Here is a 22,531-nt window from a genome sequence, read left to right as displayed (position 1 = left end):
TCCTTAACTGGGGTAGCCCCTGAGGGCGTGGCCGGAGCCCCGCCCCGCGACCTCAAGGCCCCGCCCCCTCGGCCCCTCCCGGCCCAGCAGCTCGGAAGACCGCGAGGCGCGCTTTTCTGACGTATCGGCGCCTTTCGTCTGACGTGTCCCTGCACCGCCCCCTCCCCTCCCTGCCCCGCCCCCTCCCCGCCCCCGGCTGCGCGGCGCCCGCCCTCCCTCAGTCAGAGCTTCTCGTCTGAGGCTGCTGAGGCGGCGGCTGGTTTCGTGGTCGCGGTACCTGTTCCAACACGGCTCGCGGGCCCGTGCCGGCCCCGGTCCCCGGCGCGGCTGTCCGAGCCCCTGCGGCGGGCGGGCGATGGTGCGGCGGAGCGCGCGGACGCGGGCGGCGCGGCGGCGGGCATGAAGGAGGATGGAAGGGCAGGACGAGGTGTCGGCGCGGGAGCAGCACTTCCACAGCCAAGTGCGGGAGTCCACGGTGCGTGGGGACCGAGGCAGCCCTGACAGCCCCGCGTGCCCGCCCGGGCCCTCCGTCCCCGCCCCCGGGCCCCCGGACCCCTCACCTCCGGGCCTGCGCTCCGCGCCTCCGGCCCCGGCCTCTGCGGCTCTCCCTCCCCACCCCTCCTCTTCCCTCCCCTCCCGTCCCCTCCTTTTCCCTCCCTTTCCCTCTCCTTCCCTTCCTTTGCTTGCCCCCCGCTCCGCTCCTGCCTCCCCTGCCCCCTCGTGCTCCCTCTGTTCGAGCCCCGACCCCGCCCCCGCCCCGCGGCCCCAGTGCTGCCCTTCCCTTCCCGCGGGGAGGGCTGCGGTGCGCGCCGCGCTCTGGGACCCCAGGGGCTTCCTCTCTGGGCGGGTTTGCGGCTCGCGCCTCGGGGTGTGGACGGCGGCCCCGCCGGTGCGCGCCCCCGCGCTCGGCCGCCAGGCCAGGTAGGCAGGTGGATGCGCAGGCGTCCCGGAGAGCCTGGGTGGGCCCGGCGGGTCCGGGAAGGGCCGGGCTGCGCGGAGCCCGCCCGCCCGCCTCTCGCGTTTGGACCCGGCCGGTTACCTTGTCCCGGTCAACACCTCCTGCCCTCCTGGCGACTCACGTTTCCATCCCTCTTTCATCTGCCCCAGCCCCCACGTGGATTGAGTTCGAAATCTTACGGTTTGGAGTGAGAATATTGGTTATTTATGGGAGTGAGAACCTCAGCAAAAGTCCATTTTGCTATGGAAGCAACTTCTTAGGGAAGCAGCTTCTTTTTTGGCCCGTGTTCCATGTGTGCTGTTGGCAGGAGTCAGGAAGCGGACTTGACCTTGGAAAGTCTACTTTGATGTTTTTATCTTTTCATGATGCTCTACAATGTATTGTAATTGGGTTTATCTGTGTTTTCATAACTGTGGTAAAATATGTCAATTTTTTATATTTGTATTTACCCCTCTCCTAAGTTGTCTACGATTCAGTCACACTTGGTTCGAGGTGAAAAAAATTCTGCTTTAGAATTGTCTAATTTGTGTACTCACTGATCTTGAAAATTGAGAATCAGTTTGGAAGTCATACTTTGAATGAAGAGGACATATAAAGTCTGAGCTGGTGGAATTTGAGTTAGTGGAATTTGGTACACATTTAGTTGTAATTTTTATAATTGAAGCTAAAATACATAGAGATAAGTTCATGTAATCATACATGTACCCTTCAGATCATTTCATACTAAACACGCCTGTGTACTCCTGAATCCACCAGGAGTTTGAGACCGGTCAGCCTGGGCAACATAGTGAATCCCCATCTCTACCATTATAAATAAAAAAAAAAACAACACACAATTTTACTAGGATCCCAGAGACTGATTCCTTTCTCCGTTCCAGTTACTTTCTCCTCCACCAAGGGTAAACGTTGCCCTGGCTTCTAATATCATAGATTAGCTTTTGCTTAGTTTTGAACTTTATGTAAATGGAATCTTACCGTATACACTCTTTTGTGTCCAGTTTCTTGTACAATGTTTGTGAAATTTCTCCATGTTGTATGTGGTTGTAATTCATTCTCAGTGCAGTAGTTGTGTGACTATAGCACAATTTATTTTTCATTTTACTGTTGATGGGCACTTCAGTAGTTTCTAGGTTTTGGCTATGAATATATATATGTATATATGCGTGTATATATATGTGTATGTATATGTGTATGTGTGTGTGTATATATGTGTGTGTGTGTGTGTGTATATATATATATATATTTTTTTTTTTTTCTGTGATGGAGTCTTGCTCTGTCTCCCAGGCTGGAGTGCAGTGGCACAATCTCGGCTCACTGCAACCTCTGCCTTCGGGGTTCAAGTGATTCTCCTACCTCAGCCACCTGAATAGCTGGGATTACAGGCGCATAGCACCACACCCAGCTAATTTTTCTATTTTTATCAGAGACGGGGTTTCGCTATGCTGGCCAGGCTGGCCTTGAACTCCTGACCTCAGGTGATCCGCCTGCCTTGGCCTCCCAAAGTGCTGGGATTACAGGCGTGAGCCACCACGCCGGGCTGGCTATAAACATTTTGTACATAGCTTTTGGTGGACATGTTTGTGCATTTCTGTTGGGGATAGCCCTAGGAATGGAATCCCTAGGTTAAAGAGTGTGCATTTGTTCATCTTTAGTAGATACTTTAAAACAATTTTCCAAAGTGGTTGTACCAGTGTACACTTCTTCCAGTACTGACGGTGTCAGAGGTGTGGTTGTTACTCATCTTTATCAATACTTGGTATTTTCTGTCCTTTTTAATTTTAGTCATTCTAGCAAGTGTGTTCATCATATGAATAATTTTAATTTGCATTTTCCTGATAACTAATGAATTTGAGCACCTGTTTGTTTATTAGCCATTTGGAAATCTTTTGTGAAGGGTCAAATTTTTTTCCCCATTTAAAAATTAAGTTTATCTTTTTAATATTGATTTGGAAGGTCTTTACAGAATAACTTGTATTATATTGTTATACAAGTGGATATGATTTCTTTGTCAGAAATATATACTGCACATATTTCTTTCCCATTCTGTGGATGCCTTTCACTTTTAATGATATCTTCTGATGAACAGAAATTATTAATTTTAATATAGTTCAATTTATTAAAATTTTTTTGAGTACTTTTTATGTCCCGATTAAGAAATCTTTGCTTACTCTAAGACTGATGTTCTCTTGTTCTTTTCTCTAAATGCTTTATTGAATTACTCTTCTCATTTAAATTTGCAATCTATTTAGAATTTATTTTTTTTGTGTCTGGTGCAAGGTAGGAGTCATATTTTTTTCTCCCACAGGAATGTCCAATTGCTCCAGCACTATTTATGACTTTTGTCACAGATAAGTAATGTATATTCATAGGGTTTAATTTTAGACTTTATGTGGTTTTATTGGTCTATTTGTCTTTAGTTTTATTATTTTTAAAAATTTGAAACAGGTTCTCACTCTGTTGCCCAGGCTGTAGTGCAGTGACGCAATCATGGCTCACTGCAGCCTTGACTTCCAAGGCTCAGGCGATCCTCCCACCTCAGCTTCCCAAGTAGCTGGGACTACAGGCTTGAATCATACAGGTGTGCACTAACAGACCCAGCTAATCTTTTAATTTTTTGTAGAGGTGAGGTCTCACCATGTTGTCCAGACCTGTCTCCTGGGCTCAAGTGATCCTCCTGCTCTTTGGCTTTAGTTTTAATTAATTAGATATTCTAGAATTTGGGTTGAGAAAGGGACACATGTTAAAACAGTCCAGAGCTTTGTCTACTCCCCCGAAAACAGTTCTGGTACTGATTATAGAGTTCTTTAGTTCTGACTCTCCTCACCCCTGTTTCTCTCAACCCAGCACCCCTGGCTGGTTGAGTCTACTCCATCTTCTACAGAACCAGCGGAGACAGTGACCAGGCTCAGGGTTCCCAGTCTTTGGCATTTCTTTCTCAAATGATTTATATTTAGAGTGAATGTAAATACTTGCTTTTTCTCTAAGACTTGTTGCCAATTTTTAAAATTATTCAGTTCTTTCTGATTTTGCTACATAATGCTATAATTGCTTTTTTATCATAATAAGATATATATATAACATGCAATTTACCATATCTAAATATACAGTTCAGTGGCGTTAAATACATTCACATTGTTGTGCAACCACCACCACTATCCATTTCCAGATCTTTTTCATCAACTGAAACTTGATACCCATGAAACAGTAACTCTCCATTCCTCACTGTCTCCAGCTGCTGGTTCTGCCTATATGAATCTGACTATTCCAAGTTGAACCATACAATATTTGTCCTTTTCTATCTGGCTTATTTCACTTAGTGTAATGCCTTCAAGGTTCACCTGTGTTGTAGCATGTGTCAAAATTTCTTTTTCTTTCTATTTTTTTTTGAGACAGTCTTTTTCTGTTGCCCAGGCTAGAGTGCAATGGCGTGATCTTGGCTCATTGCAAACTCTCCCTCCCTGGTTCAAGCAATTCTTCTGCCTCAGCCTCCCGAGTAGCTGGGATTACAGGTGTGCACCACCACACTTGGCTAATTTTTGTATTTTTGGTAGAGATGGGGTTTCACCATGTTGGCCAGGCTGGTCTCGAACTCCTGACCTCAGGTGATCCACCTGCCTCAGCCTCCCAAAGGGCTGGGATTACAGGTGTGAGCCACTGTGCCTGGCCTCATTTTTTTATTTTTTGTAGAGATGGTGTTTTTGCTATGTTGCCCAGGCTGGTCTTGAACTCCTGGCCTCAAGTGATGCACCCACCCTGGCCTCCCAAAGTGCTGGGATTACAGGCAGGAGCCAGCGCGCCTGGCCCAGAATTTGTTAAGGCTGAATAATATTTTCTTTTTGTGTATACTGTATTTTGCTTATCCATTCATTCATCAATTGACCTGAGTTGTTTCTGTTTTTGGCTATTGTGAATAATGCTGCCGTGATCATGGGTGTACAAATATCTATTAGAGTCCCTGCTTTCAATTCAGAAGTAGAATTGCTGGATCATATGATAATTCTATGTTTAATTTAAGGTTCACGTCATTCTCCTGCCTCAGCCTCCCAGGTAGCTGGGACTACAGGCACCCGCCACCATGCCCAGCTAACTTTTTGTATTTTTAGTAGAGACAGGGTTTCACCATGTTAGCCAGGAAGGTCTTGATCTCCTGACCTCGTGATTCGCCCACCTCAGCCTCCCAAAGTGCTGGGATTACAGGCGTGAACCACCGCGCCCGGCCTCTATGTTTAATTTTTTGAGGAACTGCCATACCATTTTCCACAGAGGCTGTACCATTTTATATTCCCACTAGCAAGTAGCCAGAGTTTCTGGTTCTTCCACATCTTCACCAACACACATTGTTTTCTGTTTTTCTTCTTTTTTTAAAAATGGATATGAAATGGTATCTGATGCTGGATTTGATTTGCATTTCCCTAATTATTAGTGAAGTTCAGCATTGTTTCATGTGCTTATTGACTATATGGACATCTTTGGAGAAATATCTGTTCTTTGCCTGTTTTTGAATTGAGTTGCTAGATTTTTGTTGTTTAGTTTTAGGAGTTCTTTATATATTCTGAATATTAACCCCTCATCAGAGATGTGATTTGCAAACACTTCTCGCCCGTTCTGTAGGGTTGCCTTTTTACTCTATTGCTAGTGTCCTTTGATGCACAAAAGTTTTTAATTTTATAGTCCAATTTATCTATTTTTTCATTTGTTGCCTGTGTTTTTTTGTGTCATATCCAAGAATTCATCACCAACTCTGGCATCATGAAGGTTTTCCTCTAAGAGTTGCATAGTTTTAGCTCTTATGTTTGGGTCTTTGATCCATTTTGAATTAATTTTTTTGTACAATATAGTGTTTAACTTTTTTTTTTTTGAGATGTAGTCTCACTCTGTCGCCAGGCTGGAGTGCAGTGGCACAATCTCGAGGCTCACTGCAACCTCCGCCTCCCGGGTTCAAGCAATTCTCCTGCCTCAGCCTCCCGAGTAGCTGGGACTACAGGCGAGCGTCACCACGCCCAGCTAATTTTTGTACTTTTAGTAGAGACGGGGTTTCACCATGTTGGCCAGAATGGTCTCGATCTCTTGACCTCGTGATCTGCCATCTCGGCCTCCCAAAGTGCTGGGATTACAGGCGTGAGCCACCGCGCCTGGCCTAGTGTTTAACTTTTAAATACTCATGTAATAATTTTGTCTTATGTGTTATGAATATCTCATAGTTCTCTTGTCAGTTGCTTTAGTGATCATATTTGACTTTGGCTATTAGTGTCAGGTAGTAATGATCGATTTCCTTTATTTTGAGAGCTAGCTATGAAATCCTAAGACTGCCAACTAACTGAGTATACCCTCTCTTGGCTAAGGGGACCCCAGGAAACCTTAAAAACTGAATTCCCAACCAGAATGAGATGGGAGATCTGACACGCCTCATTATACTCACTCCCTTTTGGGGTTTAAACACAGCTCACCAGCATTAATGTTAAAATAGAGATCTGAAGACTGAGAGAACAGACTCTTTGTGGCAATAAAATACCAAACTGTGAACAAGATGTAGGGCCATGCCAGGCAAGGGTTAAGTAAAGCATCCGCTTAAAGAATAAACTGGTTCTAACTGCCTCAAGGTGTTTCTTTTTTTCTAGCGGCTAAACAAGCACTGGCCTCCAGATAAGCAATATTGAGATAACTGCAGCTCACTCACTGCCAGACCCTAAGTGATCCCCACTCCCCTGTTCCACAAGCCATAACTGTAGCTTTGATTGGACAAGAGACTGATTTCAGTAACTTTCTCCTGATAAGAGCACCGAGCATGAACTGGTTCTGGCCAGTTTACAGAGGCTGTGCACTTCAGTGCCTTCATGTCCCTGCTTCGCCATCTGACTACAGGGCCTCATTGTAATCCTTTTAGATGTTAAGTCTCCACTCACAAGTGAATATGGATAAGTATGTAACATACATGTTTATTCAGCCTGCATGTGCATGACCTCCCCCGCTTTGTGAATATTCATAGCGCCTCCTATAACCTGTTAAATATATAAACTTGGCCAACCCGTTCAGCATAAATCCCTGTTCTATCCTCCCTTGAAGTGTCTGTTTCTGTGCTCTGCGGGAGGATGCTTCCCAGCTATCAGGATTGCCACCTTGTAGGCTGTGACTCTTTACAAAATTATTGAGGCAGAGTGTCGTTCCATCACTCAGGCTGGAATGCTGTGGCACAAACATGGCTTACTGCAGCCTCTATCTCCCAGGCTCAAGAGATCTTCCTACTTGAAGGAAGCCTTTTTTTTTTTTTGAGGCAGAGTCTCACTCTGTCACCTAGGCTGGAGTGCAGTGGCACTATCTCAGCTCACTGCAACCTCTGCCTCCTGGATTCAAGCAATTTTTGTGCCTCAGCCTCTTGAGTAGCTGGGATTACAGGTGCCCACCACCACCACGCCTGGCTAATTTTATTTATTTATTTATTTATGATATGGAGTCTCACTCTGTCACCCAGGTTGGAGTGCAGTGGCACAATCTCGGCTCACGGTAACCTCTGCCTCCCAGGTTCAAGTGATTCTCCTGCCTCAGCCTCCCAGTAGCTGGGATTACAGGTGCCTGCCACCATGCCCGGCTAATGTTTTTGAATTTTTAGTAACTGAGACAGGGTTTTACCATGTTGGCCAGGCTAGTCTCAAACTCCTGACCTCAAGTGATCCTCCTGCCTTGGCCTCCCAAACTGCTGGGATTACAGGTGTGAGTCAATGCGCCTGGCCATTTTTGTATGGACAGGTTCTTTCCGTGTTACCCAGGCTGGTCTTGAACTCTCCTGGCCTCAAGTAATCCTCCTGCCCCAGCTTCCCAAAGTGCTGGAATTAGAGGTGTGAGCCACCATGCCCAGCCTGGCTGCGCAATCTAAATTCTTCCTTATCCTGGGTATGGCTTAAGCTCCCCTCTTGGCTAGAATATTTTTGGAACCAAGTCTGGGGTTGACTGGGACTTTTTTTTTTCTTTTACATGGAGTCTCGCTCTGTCACCGAGGCTGGAATGCAGTGGAGCGATCCTGGCTCACTGCAACCTCCGCCTTCCAGATTTCAGTGATTATCCTGCCTCAGCCTCCCAAGTAGCTGGGATTACAGGCGCCCGCCACCATGCCTGGCTAATTTTTGTATTTTTAGTAGAGATGGGGTTTTGCCATGTTGGCCAAGCTGCTCTCGAACTCCTGACCTCAGGTGATCCGCCCCTGCCTCGGCCTCCCAAAGTGCTGGGATTACAGGCATGAGCCACCATGCCCGGCCAGACTGGGACTTTTACAACAGAGATTTTAGAACCTTCCCATTTAGTAGGCTCCTTTTAGGTCAAATGGGAGGTGGGGAGATAATGGGGATAGAAGGAATTATCCTTCACCTACTGCCTCTCTAGATGAGTTTACCTGCTGTTTTCTACCGGTGTCTTGCCCTCAACTCTATGTTTTACCCTTTGCACAGGAGATAAAAAACTTTAGTCCTTCCCACTTGGAAATAGTGGTTGGGCAGAAGATGGGAACCAATCACCAATCTTGTATGTAAGTTCAGAATGCAGTTATCTTGGAGTCTGTAGTCTTTTTTGACCTTTGTCATTGCCCTCCAGCCAAAGACCTCCAAGAGCACACCTGTAGTTGGACAAATTGGGCTTATTGCATATTGCAGTGAGTTCCATGGGGAACTGTGGGGTGTTTCAGTAACTTTTCAAATGGGATTTGGGCTTCTACTAGGTAGTTTGGGAAGGGTTTAAGGAAGTGAGGCTTTGATCTGTATGGGATGCTGTTAGGAAGCTGGAATAATTCTGTAATTGGATAGCTTAAGAAATCTTTTCTAGAAGGAAAGAAGACTGGAATAAAGCTAAAGCTGTAACTGGTAAAGAAACAACAGTTATTCCTGTTAGCCGGGATAGAGAGATGGTCATTTCTGTGATTTGGACAATGTTCATGTTTTTTTTTGCTTGTGTTCAGGAGTGATTACAGAGTGGTCTTGTTTAGTCTTTATCCGTCATGGTCTTGTCTGATATTTATGTTCTCTGAAATTGTTGATGTTCAACAGAAGAGTCAGTCATCAAGGCCTAGGTGTGTGCCTTGCTCTGAGTTGTTAGCCAGTTTACAGCAACACCAAGGCCCAGCTGTGATATTACCAGGCCAGCTCCCAGATGTCAGGGGCTGCTTTTCTTTTTCTCACATGGTTGTAAAGTCTTCTAGTGGAATGATGTATTAGAAACAAATCCAATAGCCAACATACATTGAAGTGATTTTCTAACATAGAAGAGCAAAAAGGAATGGGATAGAGGTATAGAGGTTTCATTTATATTTGACTTTTCTAAACTGGGTTAAATCAGCTTCGCCTCTGTGGTAGGCAGCATAATGGCTCCTGAAGTTGGTAATCCATGTGGTAATCCTTGGAGCCTGTGGTATGTTACTTTACATGGGTAAAGGGATTTTGCAGATGTGAGTATGTTAAAGGGGAATTACCCTGAATTATCCAGGTGGGCTTTATGTGATCACAGGGTCCTTATAGGAGAGGCAGGAGGGTCAGAGTCAGAGGAGATGTGATGACAGAGGCAGAGTTGGAGTGATGCCCTTTGAGGAAGGAGGAGGGACCATGAGCCAAGGAGTGTGGGCGGCCTCCAGAAGCTAGAAACGTCAAGGAAATGGATTCTTTCCTAGAGTCTCCAGAAGGAACCAACCTTGCTCACACCTTGATTTTAGCCCAGTGAAACTCAATAAGTTTGTGTTAAGTCACTAAGTTTGTGTTATTTGGTTATAGCAGCCATAGGAGATTCCTACTCCTTCATCAGGAGGCTTTGACTTTCACTGCTGTCCCTGTATATCTTACCACTCCCTAGTTGTGTACTTGAGGTTAAAGGAAACTGGGACATTCTAATTACATTTGAGATAATTTTTCATGTCTTCCTATCCTGTCCTCCTTTTTTTTTTCTGAGATGGAGTCTTGCTCTGTCGCCCAGGCTGGAGTGCAGTGACATGATCTTGGCTCACTGCAGCCTCCACCTCCCGAGTTCAAGCAATTCTCCTGCCTCAGCTTCCCAAGTAGCTGGGATTACAGGTGTGCACCACCACACCTGGCTAATTTTTATATTTTTAGTAGAGACAGGTTTCACCTGTTGGCCAGGGTGGTCTCGAACTCCAGACCTCAGGTGATCTGTCTGCCTTGGCTTCCCAAAGTGCTGGGATTACAGGTGTGAGCCACCATGCCTGGCCCTGTCCTCCTTTTTTAAACTTGATTGTATTGCAGTAAGAATAGCTAATGTGAGATCTACCCTCTTAACAGTTTTTTTGTTTTTTTTTTTTTTTAGTCAGAGTCTCGTACTGTCGTTCAGGCTAGAGTGCAATAGCGTGATCTTGGCTCACTGCAACCTTCACCTCCTGGGTTCAAGTGATTCTCCTGCTTCAGCCTCCTGAGTAGCTGGGATTACAGGCGCCTGCCACCACGTCCAGCTAATTTTTTGTATTTTTAGTAGAGACGGGGTTTCACTATGTTGGCCAGCTAGTCTCGAACTCCTGACCTCGTGATCTGCCTGCCTCGGCCTCTCAGAGTACTGGGATTACAGGCGTGAGCCACTGCGCCCAGCCCCTCTTAAATTTTTAAGTGTGCAATTATATTGTTGACTATAGGTACAATGTTGCACAGCAGATTTCTAGAGCTTACTCATCTTGCTTGAATGAAGCTTTATGCCCATTGATTAGTAACTCTCAATTTCCTTCCCTGTCCCTGCCCCTGAGAACCACCATTTCCACTCTTTGAGTCTGTGAATTTGACCATTTTAGATACCTTATATAAGTGGGATCATGCAGTATTTGTCTTCCTGTGACTCTCTTTTTTTCACTTAGGTTAGTGTCTTCAAGATTCATCTATGTTGTTGCATTTTGCAGAATTTCCTTTTTTTTCCCTCTTGAGATGGAGTCTCGCTCTTTTGCCCAGGCTGGAATGTGGTGACTGCAGCCTTGACCTCCTGGGCTCAAATGATCCTCTCACCTCAGCCTCCTAAGTATCTGGGACTACTGGCACCCACTGCCATGCCTGGCTAATTTTTTGTTTATTTTTTGTAGAGATGATGTCTCACTGTGATGCCCAGGCTGGTCTCAAACTCCTGAGCTCAAGTGATCCTCCTGCCTTGGCCTCCCAAAGTGCTGGGATTATAGGCATGAGCCATCATGCCCAGCTGAGTGTCTTTTTTTCAAATATTTTTAAAGGTGAATAGTATTCCATTGTATACCACGTTTTCATTATCCATCCGTTAATAGACATTTAGGTTGTTTCCACATCTTTGCTATTATGAATATTGCCTCAGTGGATATAGGAGTGCTAATATCTCTTTGAGATTGCGATGGTGATCCTTAGGATAAATACTCAGAAGGGAGATTGCTGAATCATATGGTAGTTCTGTTTTTAATTTTTTCAGGAACCCACATATTTTCCATAGCAGCTGCATCATTTTGCATTCTCACCAACAGTGTGCAAGGGTTCGGATTTCTCTTCAGCCTAGTCAACACTTGTCGTCGTCTTTTTTTTTTTTTATCATAGCCATCCTAACAGGTGTGAGGTGATATCTCATTGTGGTTTTGATTTACATTGCCCTGATAATTGGTGACATTGAGCATTTTTTCATATACATGTTGGCTGTTTGTATGTCTTTAGAGAAATGCTTTATTCAAGTCCTTAGCCTGTTTTTTAATCAAGTTACTAGTTGTTCTTACTTTTGTGCTGTGGGAGTTTCTTACATATTTTGGATATTAACCCCTTTTCAGATATACAGTTTGTAGATTTTTCTCTCATTTCCATCATTATGTTGATTGTCTACTTTGCTGTACAGAAACTTTTTAGTTTTATGTATTCCCACTTACATATTTTTGTTTTTATTGCCTGTGCTATTGATGTTATATCCGTGAAATCATTGCCAAGGCCAGTATTGTGAAGGCTTCCCTCTGTGTTTTTCTCTGAGAGTTTTATAGTTTCATGTTTTACGTTTAAGTCTTTAATCCTTTGTAAGTTGATTTTTGTTTATGGTGTAAGAGAAGGCTGCATTCTTTGGGATGTGAATGTCCAGTTTTCCCAACACCATTTGTTGAGGACATTTTTCTTTCCCCATTGTGTATTATTTGCAGCCTTGTGTAAGATCAGGTGACTGTACATAAATGGATTTATTTCTGGGCTCTCTATTCTGTTCCGTTGTTCTATATATCTGTCTTTATGTCAGTACCATACTATTTTGATAACTAGCTTTGTGTAATAATATATTTTGAAATCAGGAGGTGTGATGCCGCCAACTTTGTTCTTTCTCCAGATTAATTTGGCTATTTGTAGTCTTTTGTCATTCCATAAGACTTTTAGAATTATTTTTTCTATTTCTGTTAAAAAAAAAATGCCACTGGGGGCTGGGCGCGGTGGCTCATGCCTGAAGTCCCAGCACTTTGGGAAGCCGAGGCAGGTGGATTGCCTGAGGTCAGGAGTTCGAGACCAGCCTGGCTAACATGGTGAAACCTCGTCTCTACTAAAAATACAAAAATTAGCCGGGCATGGTGGTGCATGCCTGTAATCCCAGCTACTTGGGAGGCTGAGGCAGGAGAATCACTTGAACCTGGGAGGCAGAGGTTGCAGTGAGCTGAGATTGTGTCACTGCACTCCAGCCTTGGTGGCAGAGTGAGACTCCGTCTCAGAAAAAAAAAATACCATTGGGATTTTGATAGGGATTGCATTGAGTCTGTAAATTGCTTGGGTATTATGGATATTTTGACAATATTAAATCTTCCAATCCATGAACATAGGGTGTCTTTCCCTTTGTCTGTGCCTTCAATTTTTTTTTTTTTTTTTTTAATTTTTTGTTTCCATAGGTTTTAGAGAAACAGGTGGTATTTGGTTACATGAGTTAAATTCTTCAGTGGTGACTTGTGAGCTTTTGGTGCACCCATCACACAAGCAGTATATACTGAACCCAATTTGTAGTCTTTTATCCCTCACCCCTTTCCCACCCTTTCCCCCCGAGTCCCCAAAGTCCATGTGTCATTCTTATGCCTTTGCATCATCGTAGCTTAGTTTCCACTTATGAGTGAGAACACGCGATGTTTGGTTTTCCATTCCTAGGTTAATTCACTTAGAATAATAGTCTCCAGTCCCATCCAGGTTGTTGCAAATGCCATTATTTCATTCCTTTTTATGGCTGGGTAGTATTCCATAGTAACATATACCACAGTTTCTATATCCACTTGTTCATTGATGGGCATTTGTGTTGGTTCCACATTTTTGCAACTGCACATTGTGCTGCTATAAACATGTGTGTGCAAGTATCTTTTTTGTATAATGACTTCTTTTCATCTGGGTGGATACCCAGTAGTGATATTGCTGGATCAAATGATAGTTCTACTTTTAGTTCTTTAACAAATCTCCACACTGTTTTCCATAGTGGTTGTACCAGTTTACATTCCCATCAGCAGTGTAGAAGTGTTCCCTTTTCACTGCATCCATACCAACATCTATTATTTTTTGTTTGTGATTACGGCCATTCTTGCAGGAGTAAGGTGGTATCACATTGTGGTTTTGATTTGCTTTTCCCTGATCATTAGTGATGTTGAGCATTTTTTCATAGGTTTGTTGGCTATTTGTATATCTTCTTTTGAGAATTGTTTATGTCCTTAGCCCACTTTTTTTTTTTTGTTTGTTTGTTTTTGTTTTTTTTTTGTTTTTTGAGACAGAGTCTGTCTCTGTCACCCAGGCTGGAGTGCAGTGGCACGATCTTGGCTCACTGCAAGCTCCACCTCTTGGGTTCACGCCATTCTCCTGCCTCAGCCTCCCAAGTAGCTGGGACTACAGGCACCCGCCACCACGCCTGGCTAATTTTTTGTGTTTTTAGTAGAGACGGGGTTTCACCATGTTAGCCAGGATGGTCTCGATCTCCTGACCTCAGGATCTGCTCGCCTCGGCCTCCCAAAGTGCTGGGATTACAGGTGTGAGCCACCGCGCCCGGCCCGTTAGCCCACTTTTTGATGTGATTGCTTGTTTTTCTCTTGCTAATTTGAGTCCATTGTGGATTCTGGATATCGGTCCTTTGTCAGATTGTATAGATTGTGAAGATTTTCTCCCACTCTGTGGGTTTTCTGTTTACTTTGATGACCGTTCCTTTTGCCATGCAAAAGCCCTTTAGTTTAATTAAGGCTCAGCTGTTTATCTTTGTTTTTATTGCATTTGCTTTTGGATTCTTAGTTACAAAATCTTTTCCTAAGCCAGTGTCTAGAAGGGTTTTTCTGATATTATCTTCTAGAATTTTTGTAGTTTCAGGTCTTAGATTTAAGTCCTTGATCCATCTTGAGTTGATTTTTATATAAGGTGAGAGATGAGGATCCAGTTTCATTCTCCTACATGTGGCTTACCAGTTATCTCACCACTATTTGTTGAATAGGGTGTTGTTTCCCCACTTTATGTTTTTGTTTGCTTTGTTAAAGATCAGTTGGCTGTATTTGGGTTTATTTCTGGGCTCTCCATTCTGTTCCATTGGTCTGTGTGCCTATTTTTATACCAGTACCATGCCGTTTCGGTGACTATGGCCTTATAGTATAGTTTGAAATCAGGTAATGTGATACCTCCAGATTTGTTCTTTTTGCTTAGACTTGTTTTGGCTACGTGGGCTCTTTTTTGGTTCCATATGAATTTTAGGATTGTTTTTTCTGGTTCTGTGAAGAATGATGGTGGTATTTTGATGGGGATTGTGTTGAATTTGTAGATTGCTTTGGGCAGTATGGTCATTTTCACAATATTGATTCTACCCATCCATGAGCATAGGATGTGTTTCTATTTGTTTGTGTCATCTGTGATTTCAGCAGTATTTTGTAGTTTTGCTTGTAGAGGCCTTTCACCTTCTTGGTTATGTATATTCCTAAGTGTTTTATTTATTTGTTTTTTTGCAGCTATTGTAAAAGGGGTTGAGTTCTTGATTTGATTCTCAGCTTGGTCGCTGTTGATGTATAGGAGAGCTACTGATTTGTGTAATTAATTTTGTATCCTGAAACTGCTGAATTCATTTATCAGTTTTAGGAGCTACTTGGAGGAGTCTTTAGCGTTTTCTAGGTATACAATCATATCATCAGCAAACAGCAACAGTTTAATTTCCTCTTTACCAATTTGGATGCCCTTTATTTCTTTCTCTTGTCTGATTGCTGTGGCTAGGACTTCCAGTACTATGTCGAATAGAAGTGGTGAGAGTGGGCATCCTTGTCTTGTTCTAGTTCTCAGAGGGAATGCTTTCAACTTCTCTCCATTCAGTATTATATTGGCTGTGGGTTTGTCATAGATGACTTTTATTACGTTGAGATATGTCCCTTGTATGTAGATTTTGCTAAGGGTTTTAATTATAAAGTGATGCTGGATTTTGTTAAATGCTTTTTCTGTGTCTATTGAGATGATCATGTGATTTTTGTTTTTAATTCTGTTTGTGTGGTGTATCACATTTATTGACTTGCGTATGTTAAACCATCCCTGCATCTGTGGTATGAAACCCACTTGATCATGGTGTTACCTTTTTGATATGTTTTTGGATTCGGTTAGCTAGTATTTTGTTAAGGATTTTAGCATCTGTCTTCATCGAGGATATTGGTCTGTAGTTTGCTTTATTGGTCATGTCCTTTCCTGGTTTGGTATTAGGATGATACTGGCTTCATAGAATGATTTAGGGAGGATTCCCTCTTTATCTTGTGGAATAGTGTCGATAGGATTGTTACCAATTCTTCTTTGTCTGGTAGAATTCAGCTATAAATCCATTAGGTCCTGGACTTTTTTTTGTTGGTAATTTTAAAAATTACCATTTTAATCTTGCTGCTTGTTACTGGTCTATTTGGGGTACCTAATTCTTCCTGATTTAAGCTAGGAGGATTGTATCTTTCCAGGAATTTATTCATCTCTTCTAGGTTTTCTAGTTTATGTGTCTAAAGGTGTTCATAATAGCCTCGAATCCTCTCTTATTTTCTTGGTTAATCTTGCTAATGGTGTATCAGTTTTATTTATCTTTTTGAAGAACCAGCTTTTTGTTTCATTTTTCTTCTGGTTTTTTTTTTTTTGTTTCAATTTTATTTAGTTCTGCTCTGATCTTGGCTATTTCCTTTCTTCTGCTGGGTTTGGGTTTGGTTTGTTCTTGTTTTTCTAGTTCCTTGAGGTGTGACCTTAGATTGTCTGTTTGTGCTCTTTCAGACTTTTCGATGTAAGCATTTAGGGCTATGAACTTTCCTCTTAGCGCCACCTTTGCTGTATCCCAGAGGTTTTGATAGGTTCTGTCACTATTATCATTTGGTTTGAAGAATTTTAAAATTTCCATCTTGATTTCATTGTTGACCCAGTGATCACTCAGGAGCAGGTTATTTAATTTCCATGTATTTGTCTGGTTTTGAAGGTTCTTTTTGGAGTTGATTTCTAGTTTTATTCCACTGTGGTCAGGGAGAGTACTTGGTATAATTTCAATTTTCTTAAATTTATTAAGACTTGTTTTGTGTCCTATCATATGGTCTGTCTTGGAGAAAGTTCCATGCTCTGATGAATAGAATATATATTCTGTGGTTGTTGGGTAGAATGTTCTGTAAATACCTGTTAAGTCCATTTGTTCCAGGGTATAGTTTAAATCCATTGTTTCTTTGTTGACTTTCTGTCTTGATGACCTGTTTATTGCTGTCAGTGGAGTATTGAAATCCCCCACTATTATTGTGTTGCTGTCTGTCTTATTTCTTAGGTCTAGTGGTAATTGTTTTGTAAATTTGGGAGCTCCAGTGTTAGGTGCATATATATTTATGATTGTGATACTTTCCTGTTGGACAAGGCCTTTTATCGTTATATAAGGTCCCTCTTTGTCTTTTTTAACTGCTCTTGCTTTGAAGTCTGTTTTGTCTGATATAAGAATAGCTACTACTGCCCACTTCTGGTGTCCATTTGCATGGAATGTCTTTTTCCACCCCTTTACCTTAAGTTTATGTGAGTCCTTATGTGTTAGGTGAGTCTCTTGAAAGCAGCAGATAGTTGGTGAATTCTTATCCATTCCGCAATTCTGTATCTTTTAAGTGGAGCATTTAGGCCATTACATCCAATGTTAGTATTGAGATTTGAGATACTATTCCATTCATCATGCTATTGGTTGCCTATATACCTTGTTTTTTTTTTTAATTGTATTTTTGTTTTATATGTCCTGTGAGAATTATGCTTTAAAGAGGTTCTGTTTTAATGTGTTTCCAGGATTTGTTTCAAGATTTACAGCTACTTTTAGCAGTTCTGGTAGTTCTGGCTTGGTAGTGGCAAATTCTCTCAGCATTTGTTTGTCTGAAAAAGACTGTATCTTTCCTTCATTTATGAAGCATAGTTTCACTGGATACAAAATTTTTGGCTGGTAATTGTTTTGTATAAGGAGGCTGAAGATAGGGCCCCAGTCACTTCTAGCTTGTAGGGTTTCGGCTGAGAAATCTGCTGTTACTCTGGTTTTTCTTTGTAGGTTACCTGGTGCTTTTGCCTCACAGCTCTTAACATTCTTTCCTTCATCTCGACTTTTGATAAGTTGATGACAGTGTGCCTAGGAGATGATCTTTTTACGATTAATTTCCCAAGTGTTCTTTGAGCTTCTTGTATTTGGACGTCTAGGTCTCTAGCAAGGCCTGGAAATTTTCCTCAGTTATTCCTCCAAATATGTTTTCCAAACTTTTAGATTTCTCTCCTTCCTCAGGAATGGCAGTTATTCTTAGATTTGGTCACTTAACATAATCCCAAACTTCTTGGAGGCGTTGTTCATTTTTTCTTACTCTTTTCTTTGTTTTCATTTTTCTTTGTCTTTGTTGGCTTGGGTTAATTCAAAAAGCTTGTCTTCGAGATCTGAAGTTCTTGCTTCTGCTTGTTTGAGTCTATTGCTGAGACTTTCCAGAAAATTTTGCATTTCTCTAAGTGTGTCCTTTATTTCCTGAAGCTTTGATTGTTTTTTATTTATGCTGTCTGTTTCACTGAAGATTTCTTTGCTCATTTCTTGTATCATTTTTTTTGTTTGTCTTAAATTGAACTTCACCTTTCTCTGGTACCTCCTTGATTAGCTTAATAACTGATCTTCTGAATTCTTTTTCAGGTAAATCAGGGATTTCTTCTTGGTTTGGATCCATTGCTGGTTAGCCAGTGTGATATTTTTGGAGGTGTTAAAAAACTTTTTCTTTGTTGTATTACCAGAATTGTTTTTCTGGTTCCTTTTCATTTGGGTAGGCTATGTCAGAGGGAAGGTCTAGGGCTCAAGGCTGCTGTACAGATTCTTTTGTCTCCCGGGGTGTTCCACAGATGTAGTACTCTCCTCCTTTTTCTAAGGATGTGGCTTCCTGAGGGCCGAGCTACAGTGATTGTTATCTCTCTTTTGGATGTAGCCACTCAGGAGGTCTACCAGGCAGGGCTGGTACTGGGGCTGTCTGCACAGAGTCCTGTGATGTGAACTGTCTGCAGGTCTCTCAGCCGTGGATAACCGCACAGCATTTGGACTGCCTCCTGGGTCCTGCAGGAGCAATCTGCTTCTTTCAGTGGGTCTTTCGGTTCTCTATGCTTTCCTGGTTTATTCCTGCAGTAGTTCTGGAGCAAAGGTTCACGATGTGAGTCTCCACACACTGCTCTGTCTGTCAGAGTGGGAGCTGCAATCTAGTCCTGCCTCCCATCTGCTGTTTGTCCTCCAAATGTAGCTTTCTTTAATTTCTTTCATCGATGTTTTATGGTTTTCAGGATACAGGTCTTTCACCTCCTTAGTTAAGTTTATTCTTAGGTTTTTTTTTTTTTGAGACGGAGTTTTGTTACCCAGGCTAGAGTCCAATGATGCGATCTCGGCTCTCTGCAGCCTCTGCCTCCCTGGTTCAAGCGATTCTTCTGCCTCAGCCTCCCAAGTAGCTGGGATTATAGGCATGCGCCACCACGCCCAGCTAAATTTTTATTTTTAGTAGAGATGGGGTTTCTCCACGTTGGTCAGGGTGGTCTCGAACTCCTGACCTCAGGTGATCCGTCTGCTTGGGCCTCCCAAAGTGCTGGGATTACAGGCATGAGCTACCATGCCTGGCCTATTCTTAGGTATTTTATTCTTTTTTTGTGCTATTGTAAATGAGATTGTTTTACTAATTGCCTTTTTAGATAGTTTATTAGTGGATGTTGATTTTTCTATCCTGCAACTTTATTGAATTTATTAGTTTTTCTTTTTTCTTTATAATTCAGTCTCCATGGAGACTGTCAAAAATTGCCAGTGCTCGCTGTATTACAAATCATCATGGCAGGGTATCAGGAAAAGTTTTCCATCAGCAGTAATCACACCTCAGATAAACCTGACTGGCTACGATATTGCCAATGTTCAAAGCTAAATTTATTGGTTCTAACAGTTTTAAAAAACTGTTAAATGGTTTTTTATATCTAAGATTATGTCTTATGCAAATGGACAGTTTTACCTCTTCCTTTCCGATTTGAATGCCTTTTATTTCTTTTTCTTGCTTAATTGCTTTAGGTAGGACTTCTAGTACTATGTTGAATAAAAGTAAGTAAGAGTGGACCTCTCTGCCTTGTGCCTGATCTCAGTGGGAAAGCTTTCAGTTTTTCACAATTAAGTAGGATAGCTGTGGGCTTTTCATATATGGCCTTTATTACATTGAGATAATTTCCATTTGTTTGTAGTTTGTTGACAGTTTTTACCATGAAAGGGTGCTGAATTTTTCAGGTGATTTTTCTGCCTATTGAGATGATCATATGATTGTTTTATTTTATTATTGTGGTGTACCACAGTAATTGATTTTCATATATTGAACCATTCTTGCATCCTAGGCATAAATCCCACTTAGTCATGGTTTATGATCCTTTTAATGTGCTGTTGGATTCAGTGAGCTACTATTTTGTTGAGGATTTTCGTATCTATATTCTTCAGGGATATTGGCCTGTTGTTTTCTCTTCTTATGGCTTCTTTGTCTGGCTTTGATATCAGGGAAATGCTGGCTTTGTAAAATGTGTTTGAAAGTGTTCTCTCCACTTCAGTTTTTTGAAGGAGTTTGAGACAGATTGGTGCTAATTGCTCCTTAAGTGTTTGGTAGCATTCATCAATGAAACCATCTGGTCCTGGGCTTTTCTCTTTTGGGAGGTTTTTGATTACTGATTCAGTCTGCATACTTCTTATAGGTTTGTTCAGACTTTCTATTTCTTCATGATTTAGTCTTGTTGGTAGGGTGTTACGTTTCTAGGAATTTATTCATTTCTTCTAGATTATCCAGTTTGTTGGCATATGGCTGTTTTTAGTAGTCTCATGATCTTTTTTATTTCGGAGGCATCAGTTGTAATGTCTCTTTCCTTTCTTATTTGAGTCTTCTCTTTTTTTCTTAGTCTAGCTAAGGGTTTATCAGTTTTAAATCTTTTCAAAAAACCAACTCTTAGTTTTGTTGTTTTTTTCCCTATTTTTCTATTTTTTATTTTATTTATTTCTGCTCTAATCTTTGTTACTTCTTCCTTCTGGCAACTTTGGGCTTAGTTTTCTAGTTCCTTGAGCTGTAAAGTGAGGTTATTTGAGATTTTTCTTCTTTTTTAATGTCAGCATTTATTGTTATGAGCTTCCTTCTTACTGCTGCTTTAGTTTCATCCCATAAGTTTTGGTATATTGTGTTTTTGTTATTTGTCTTGAGATTTTTTTTTTTTTTTTGTGACAGAGTCTCGCTCTGTCACCCAGGTTGTGGCGTGATCTCAGCTCACTGCAAACTCTGCCTCCTGGGTTCACACCATTCTCCTGCCTCAGCCTCCCGAGTAGCTGGGATTACAGGCGCCTGCTGCCACGCCTGGCTAATTTTTTGTATTTTTAGTAGAGATGGGGTTTCACCCTGTTAGCTAGGATGGTCTCGATCTCCTGACCTCGTGATCCACCCGCCCTGGCCTCCCAAAGTGTTGGGATTACAGGCGTGAGCCACCGCGCCTGGCATCTTGAGATATTTTCTAATTTCCTTTTTTTCTTTTTCAATCCAGTGGGTGTTCCAGAATGTGGTGTTTACTTAGTTTTCATTCTTTTATAGTCAGAAAATACACTTGGTATGATTTCAGCCTTCTTAAATTTGCTAAGGCTTGTTTTGTTACCTATCCTGTGTTCTGTCCTGGAGAAGTATTCCTGTTTGCTTGAGAAGAATGTGTAGTTTGCTGCCGTTGAGGAGAATGTTCTGTATATATCGTTAGATTCATTTGGTCTACAGTGTTATTGAAGTCTTCTGTTTTCTTATTGATCTTCTGTCTGGATGTTTTGTTCAGTATTGAAAATGGGGTATTGAAGTCTCCAATCATTATTCTACTATTTATTTCTCCCTTTAGTTCTGTCAGTGTTTGCTTTATATATTTATGTACTCTGATGTTGGGTGCATGTATACTTATAATTGTCATATCTCCCTGGTGGATTGATCCTTTTATCATTGTCAAATGTCTTTTATTTAAATTTTGTTTTTTTCTTTTATTTCTGTCCTTTGTAAACAAAAACTTGTCCTTTTTTATAATGAGAAATGATGAATGTCTTATGTTTCATGTGACAGTTTTTCCCAGTGTAAGTATAGCTACCTCTGCTCTCTCTTGGTTACTATTTGCATGGAATATTTAATTATCTCTTTACTTTCAGCCTATGTGTGTCCTTAAATCTGAAGAGAGTTTCTTGTAATAGCATATAGTTGGATCTTTTTTGCTTTTAAATCTATTCAGGCTTTTACTACAGTTTAATCTGTTTACATTTAAAGTGATTATTGATAGGGAAGAATTTTACTATTGCCATTTTGTTGTTTTTTGTTAGTCTTATAGTTTTTTTGGTTGTCTTACCCTTTCTTGCTGTCTACCTTTGGGTTTTGCTGATTTTTTATATTGGTAGGCTTTGATTATTTTCTCTTTTTTCCTTTGGGTAACTTTTGTAGGTATTTTATATTCTTTCCTTCTTAAATTACAGTTGAAAGTATATCACCTGAGAGGTTAGACATCCAAAGGATGTTCTGGTCTTGCAGCATGATTTCTGGTGTAGTCTTCCTTTTGTTTCCAAGCAAAAGTTATGCAATAAGACAGAATATAAGGTCTCTGAGAGCCTTAAGCTTTTTTTTCCTTCTTCACATGTCTGTAGTAGATATTTGTAGATATTAATTCTTGATGATCTTAGGGTTTTGAATATTATATCCAAATATAATAGTACAGGTTAATTTCCTGAACACCTTGGTAGTAAGATAATTTAAGAAACTTAAGGCATGATGGGAAAAATAGACATGAGAGTCTGATGTTCAGAATTTATCTTTGAAAGCCCTTAGAAATGTTTTAACACTTAGTAAAATAATTTTTAGAAAGAACACCACATAGAGAAAATATGTTCTGATTTTACACTGTTAATATCTATTAATAGCATGATTTTTAACATTTATCTTTATATTGTGCAATGCCAGTTTTTACTTTTTATTGTTTTTCGAGACGGTCTCACTTTGTTACCCAGGCTAGAGTGCAGTGGTGCGATCAAGGCTCACTGCAGCCTTGACCTACCGGGCTCAGGTGATCTTCCCACCTCAGCCTCTCAAGTAGCTGAGACTACAGGCTTGCACTACCACGCCTGGCTAATTTTTATATT

The 22,531-nt window shown here is 41.5% G+C and overlaps 1 protein-coding gene and 1 non-coding gene across 10 annotated transcripts in view; one reads left to right on the top strand and one right to left on the bottom strand.

Annotated features, from left to right (window-relative positions):
* Nucleotides 1–190: 190 nt before the first annotated feature.
* The window catches only part of LMBR1 (limb development membrane protein 1), a 208,915-nt gene continuing 186,574 nt past the window's right edge, over nucleotides 191–22,531 (top strand). For 2 of the 9 annotated variants that reach the window (XM_054493923.2, XM_054493921.2), the window contains exon 1: nucleotides 191–475. In XM_054493923.2, coding sequence (XP_054349898.1) covers nucleotides 400–475 — 76 coding nt within the window. In that variant the 5' untranslated portion in view covers nucleotides 191–399. The remainder of the gene's footprint in view (nucleotides 476–22,531) is intronic. The other 7 variants (XM_054493924.2, XM_054493928.2, XM_054493925.2 and 4 more) reach the window with 5 other exon arrangements.
* Nucleotides 19,144–19,284, bottom strand: LOC129041897 (U4 spliceosomal RNA). Its single transcript, XR_008504005.1, has one exon. It is a non-coding gene; the product is annotated as a U4 spliceosomal RNA (small nuclear RNA).

Source organism: Pongo pygmaeus, chromosome 6, assembly GCF_028885625.2.
Source record: "Pongo pygmaeus isolate AG05252 chromosome 6, NHGRI_mPonPyg2-v2.0_pri, whole genome shotgun sequence".
NCBI classification, from domain to species: Eukaryota; Metazoa; Chordata; class Mammalia; order Primates; family Hominidae; genus Pongo; species Pongo pygmaeus.
The sequence above is the reverse complement of the archived record's forward strand: the minus strand, read 5'-3'. Positions and strand labels throughout refer to the sequence as shown.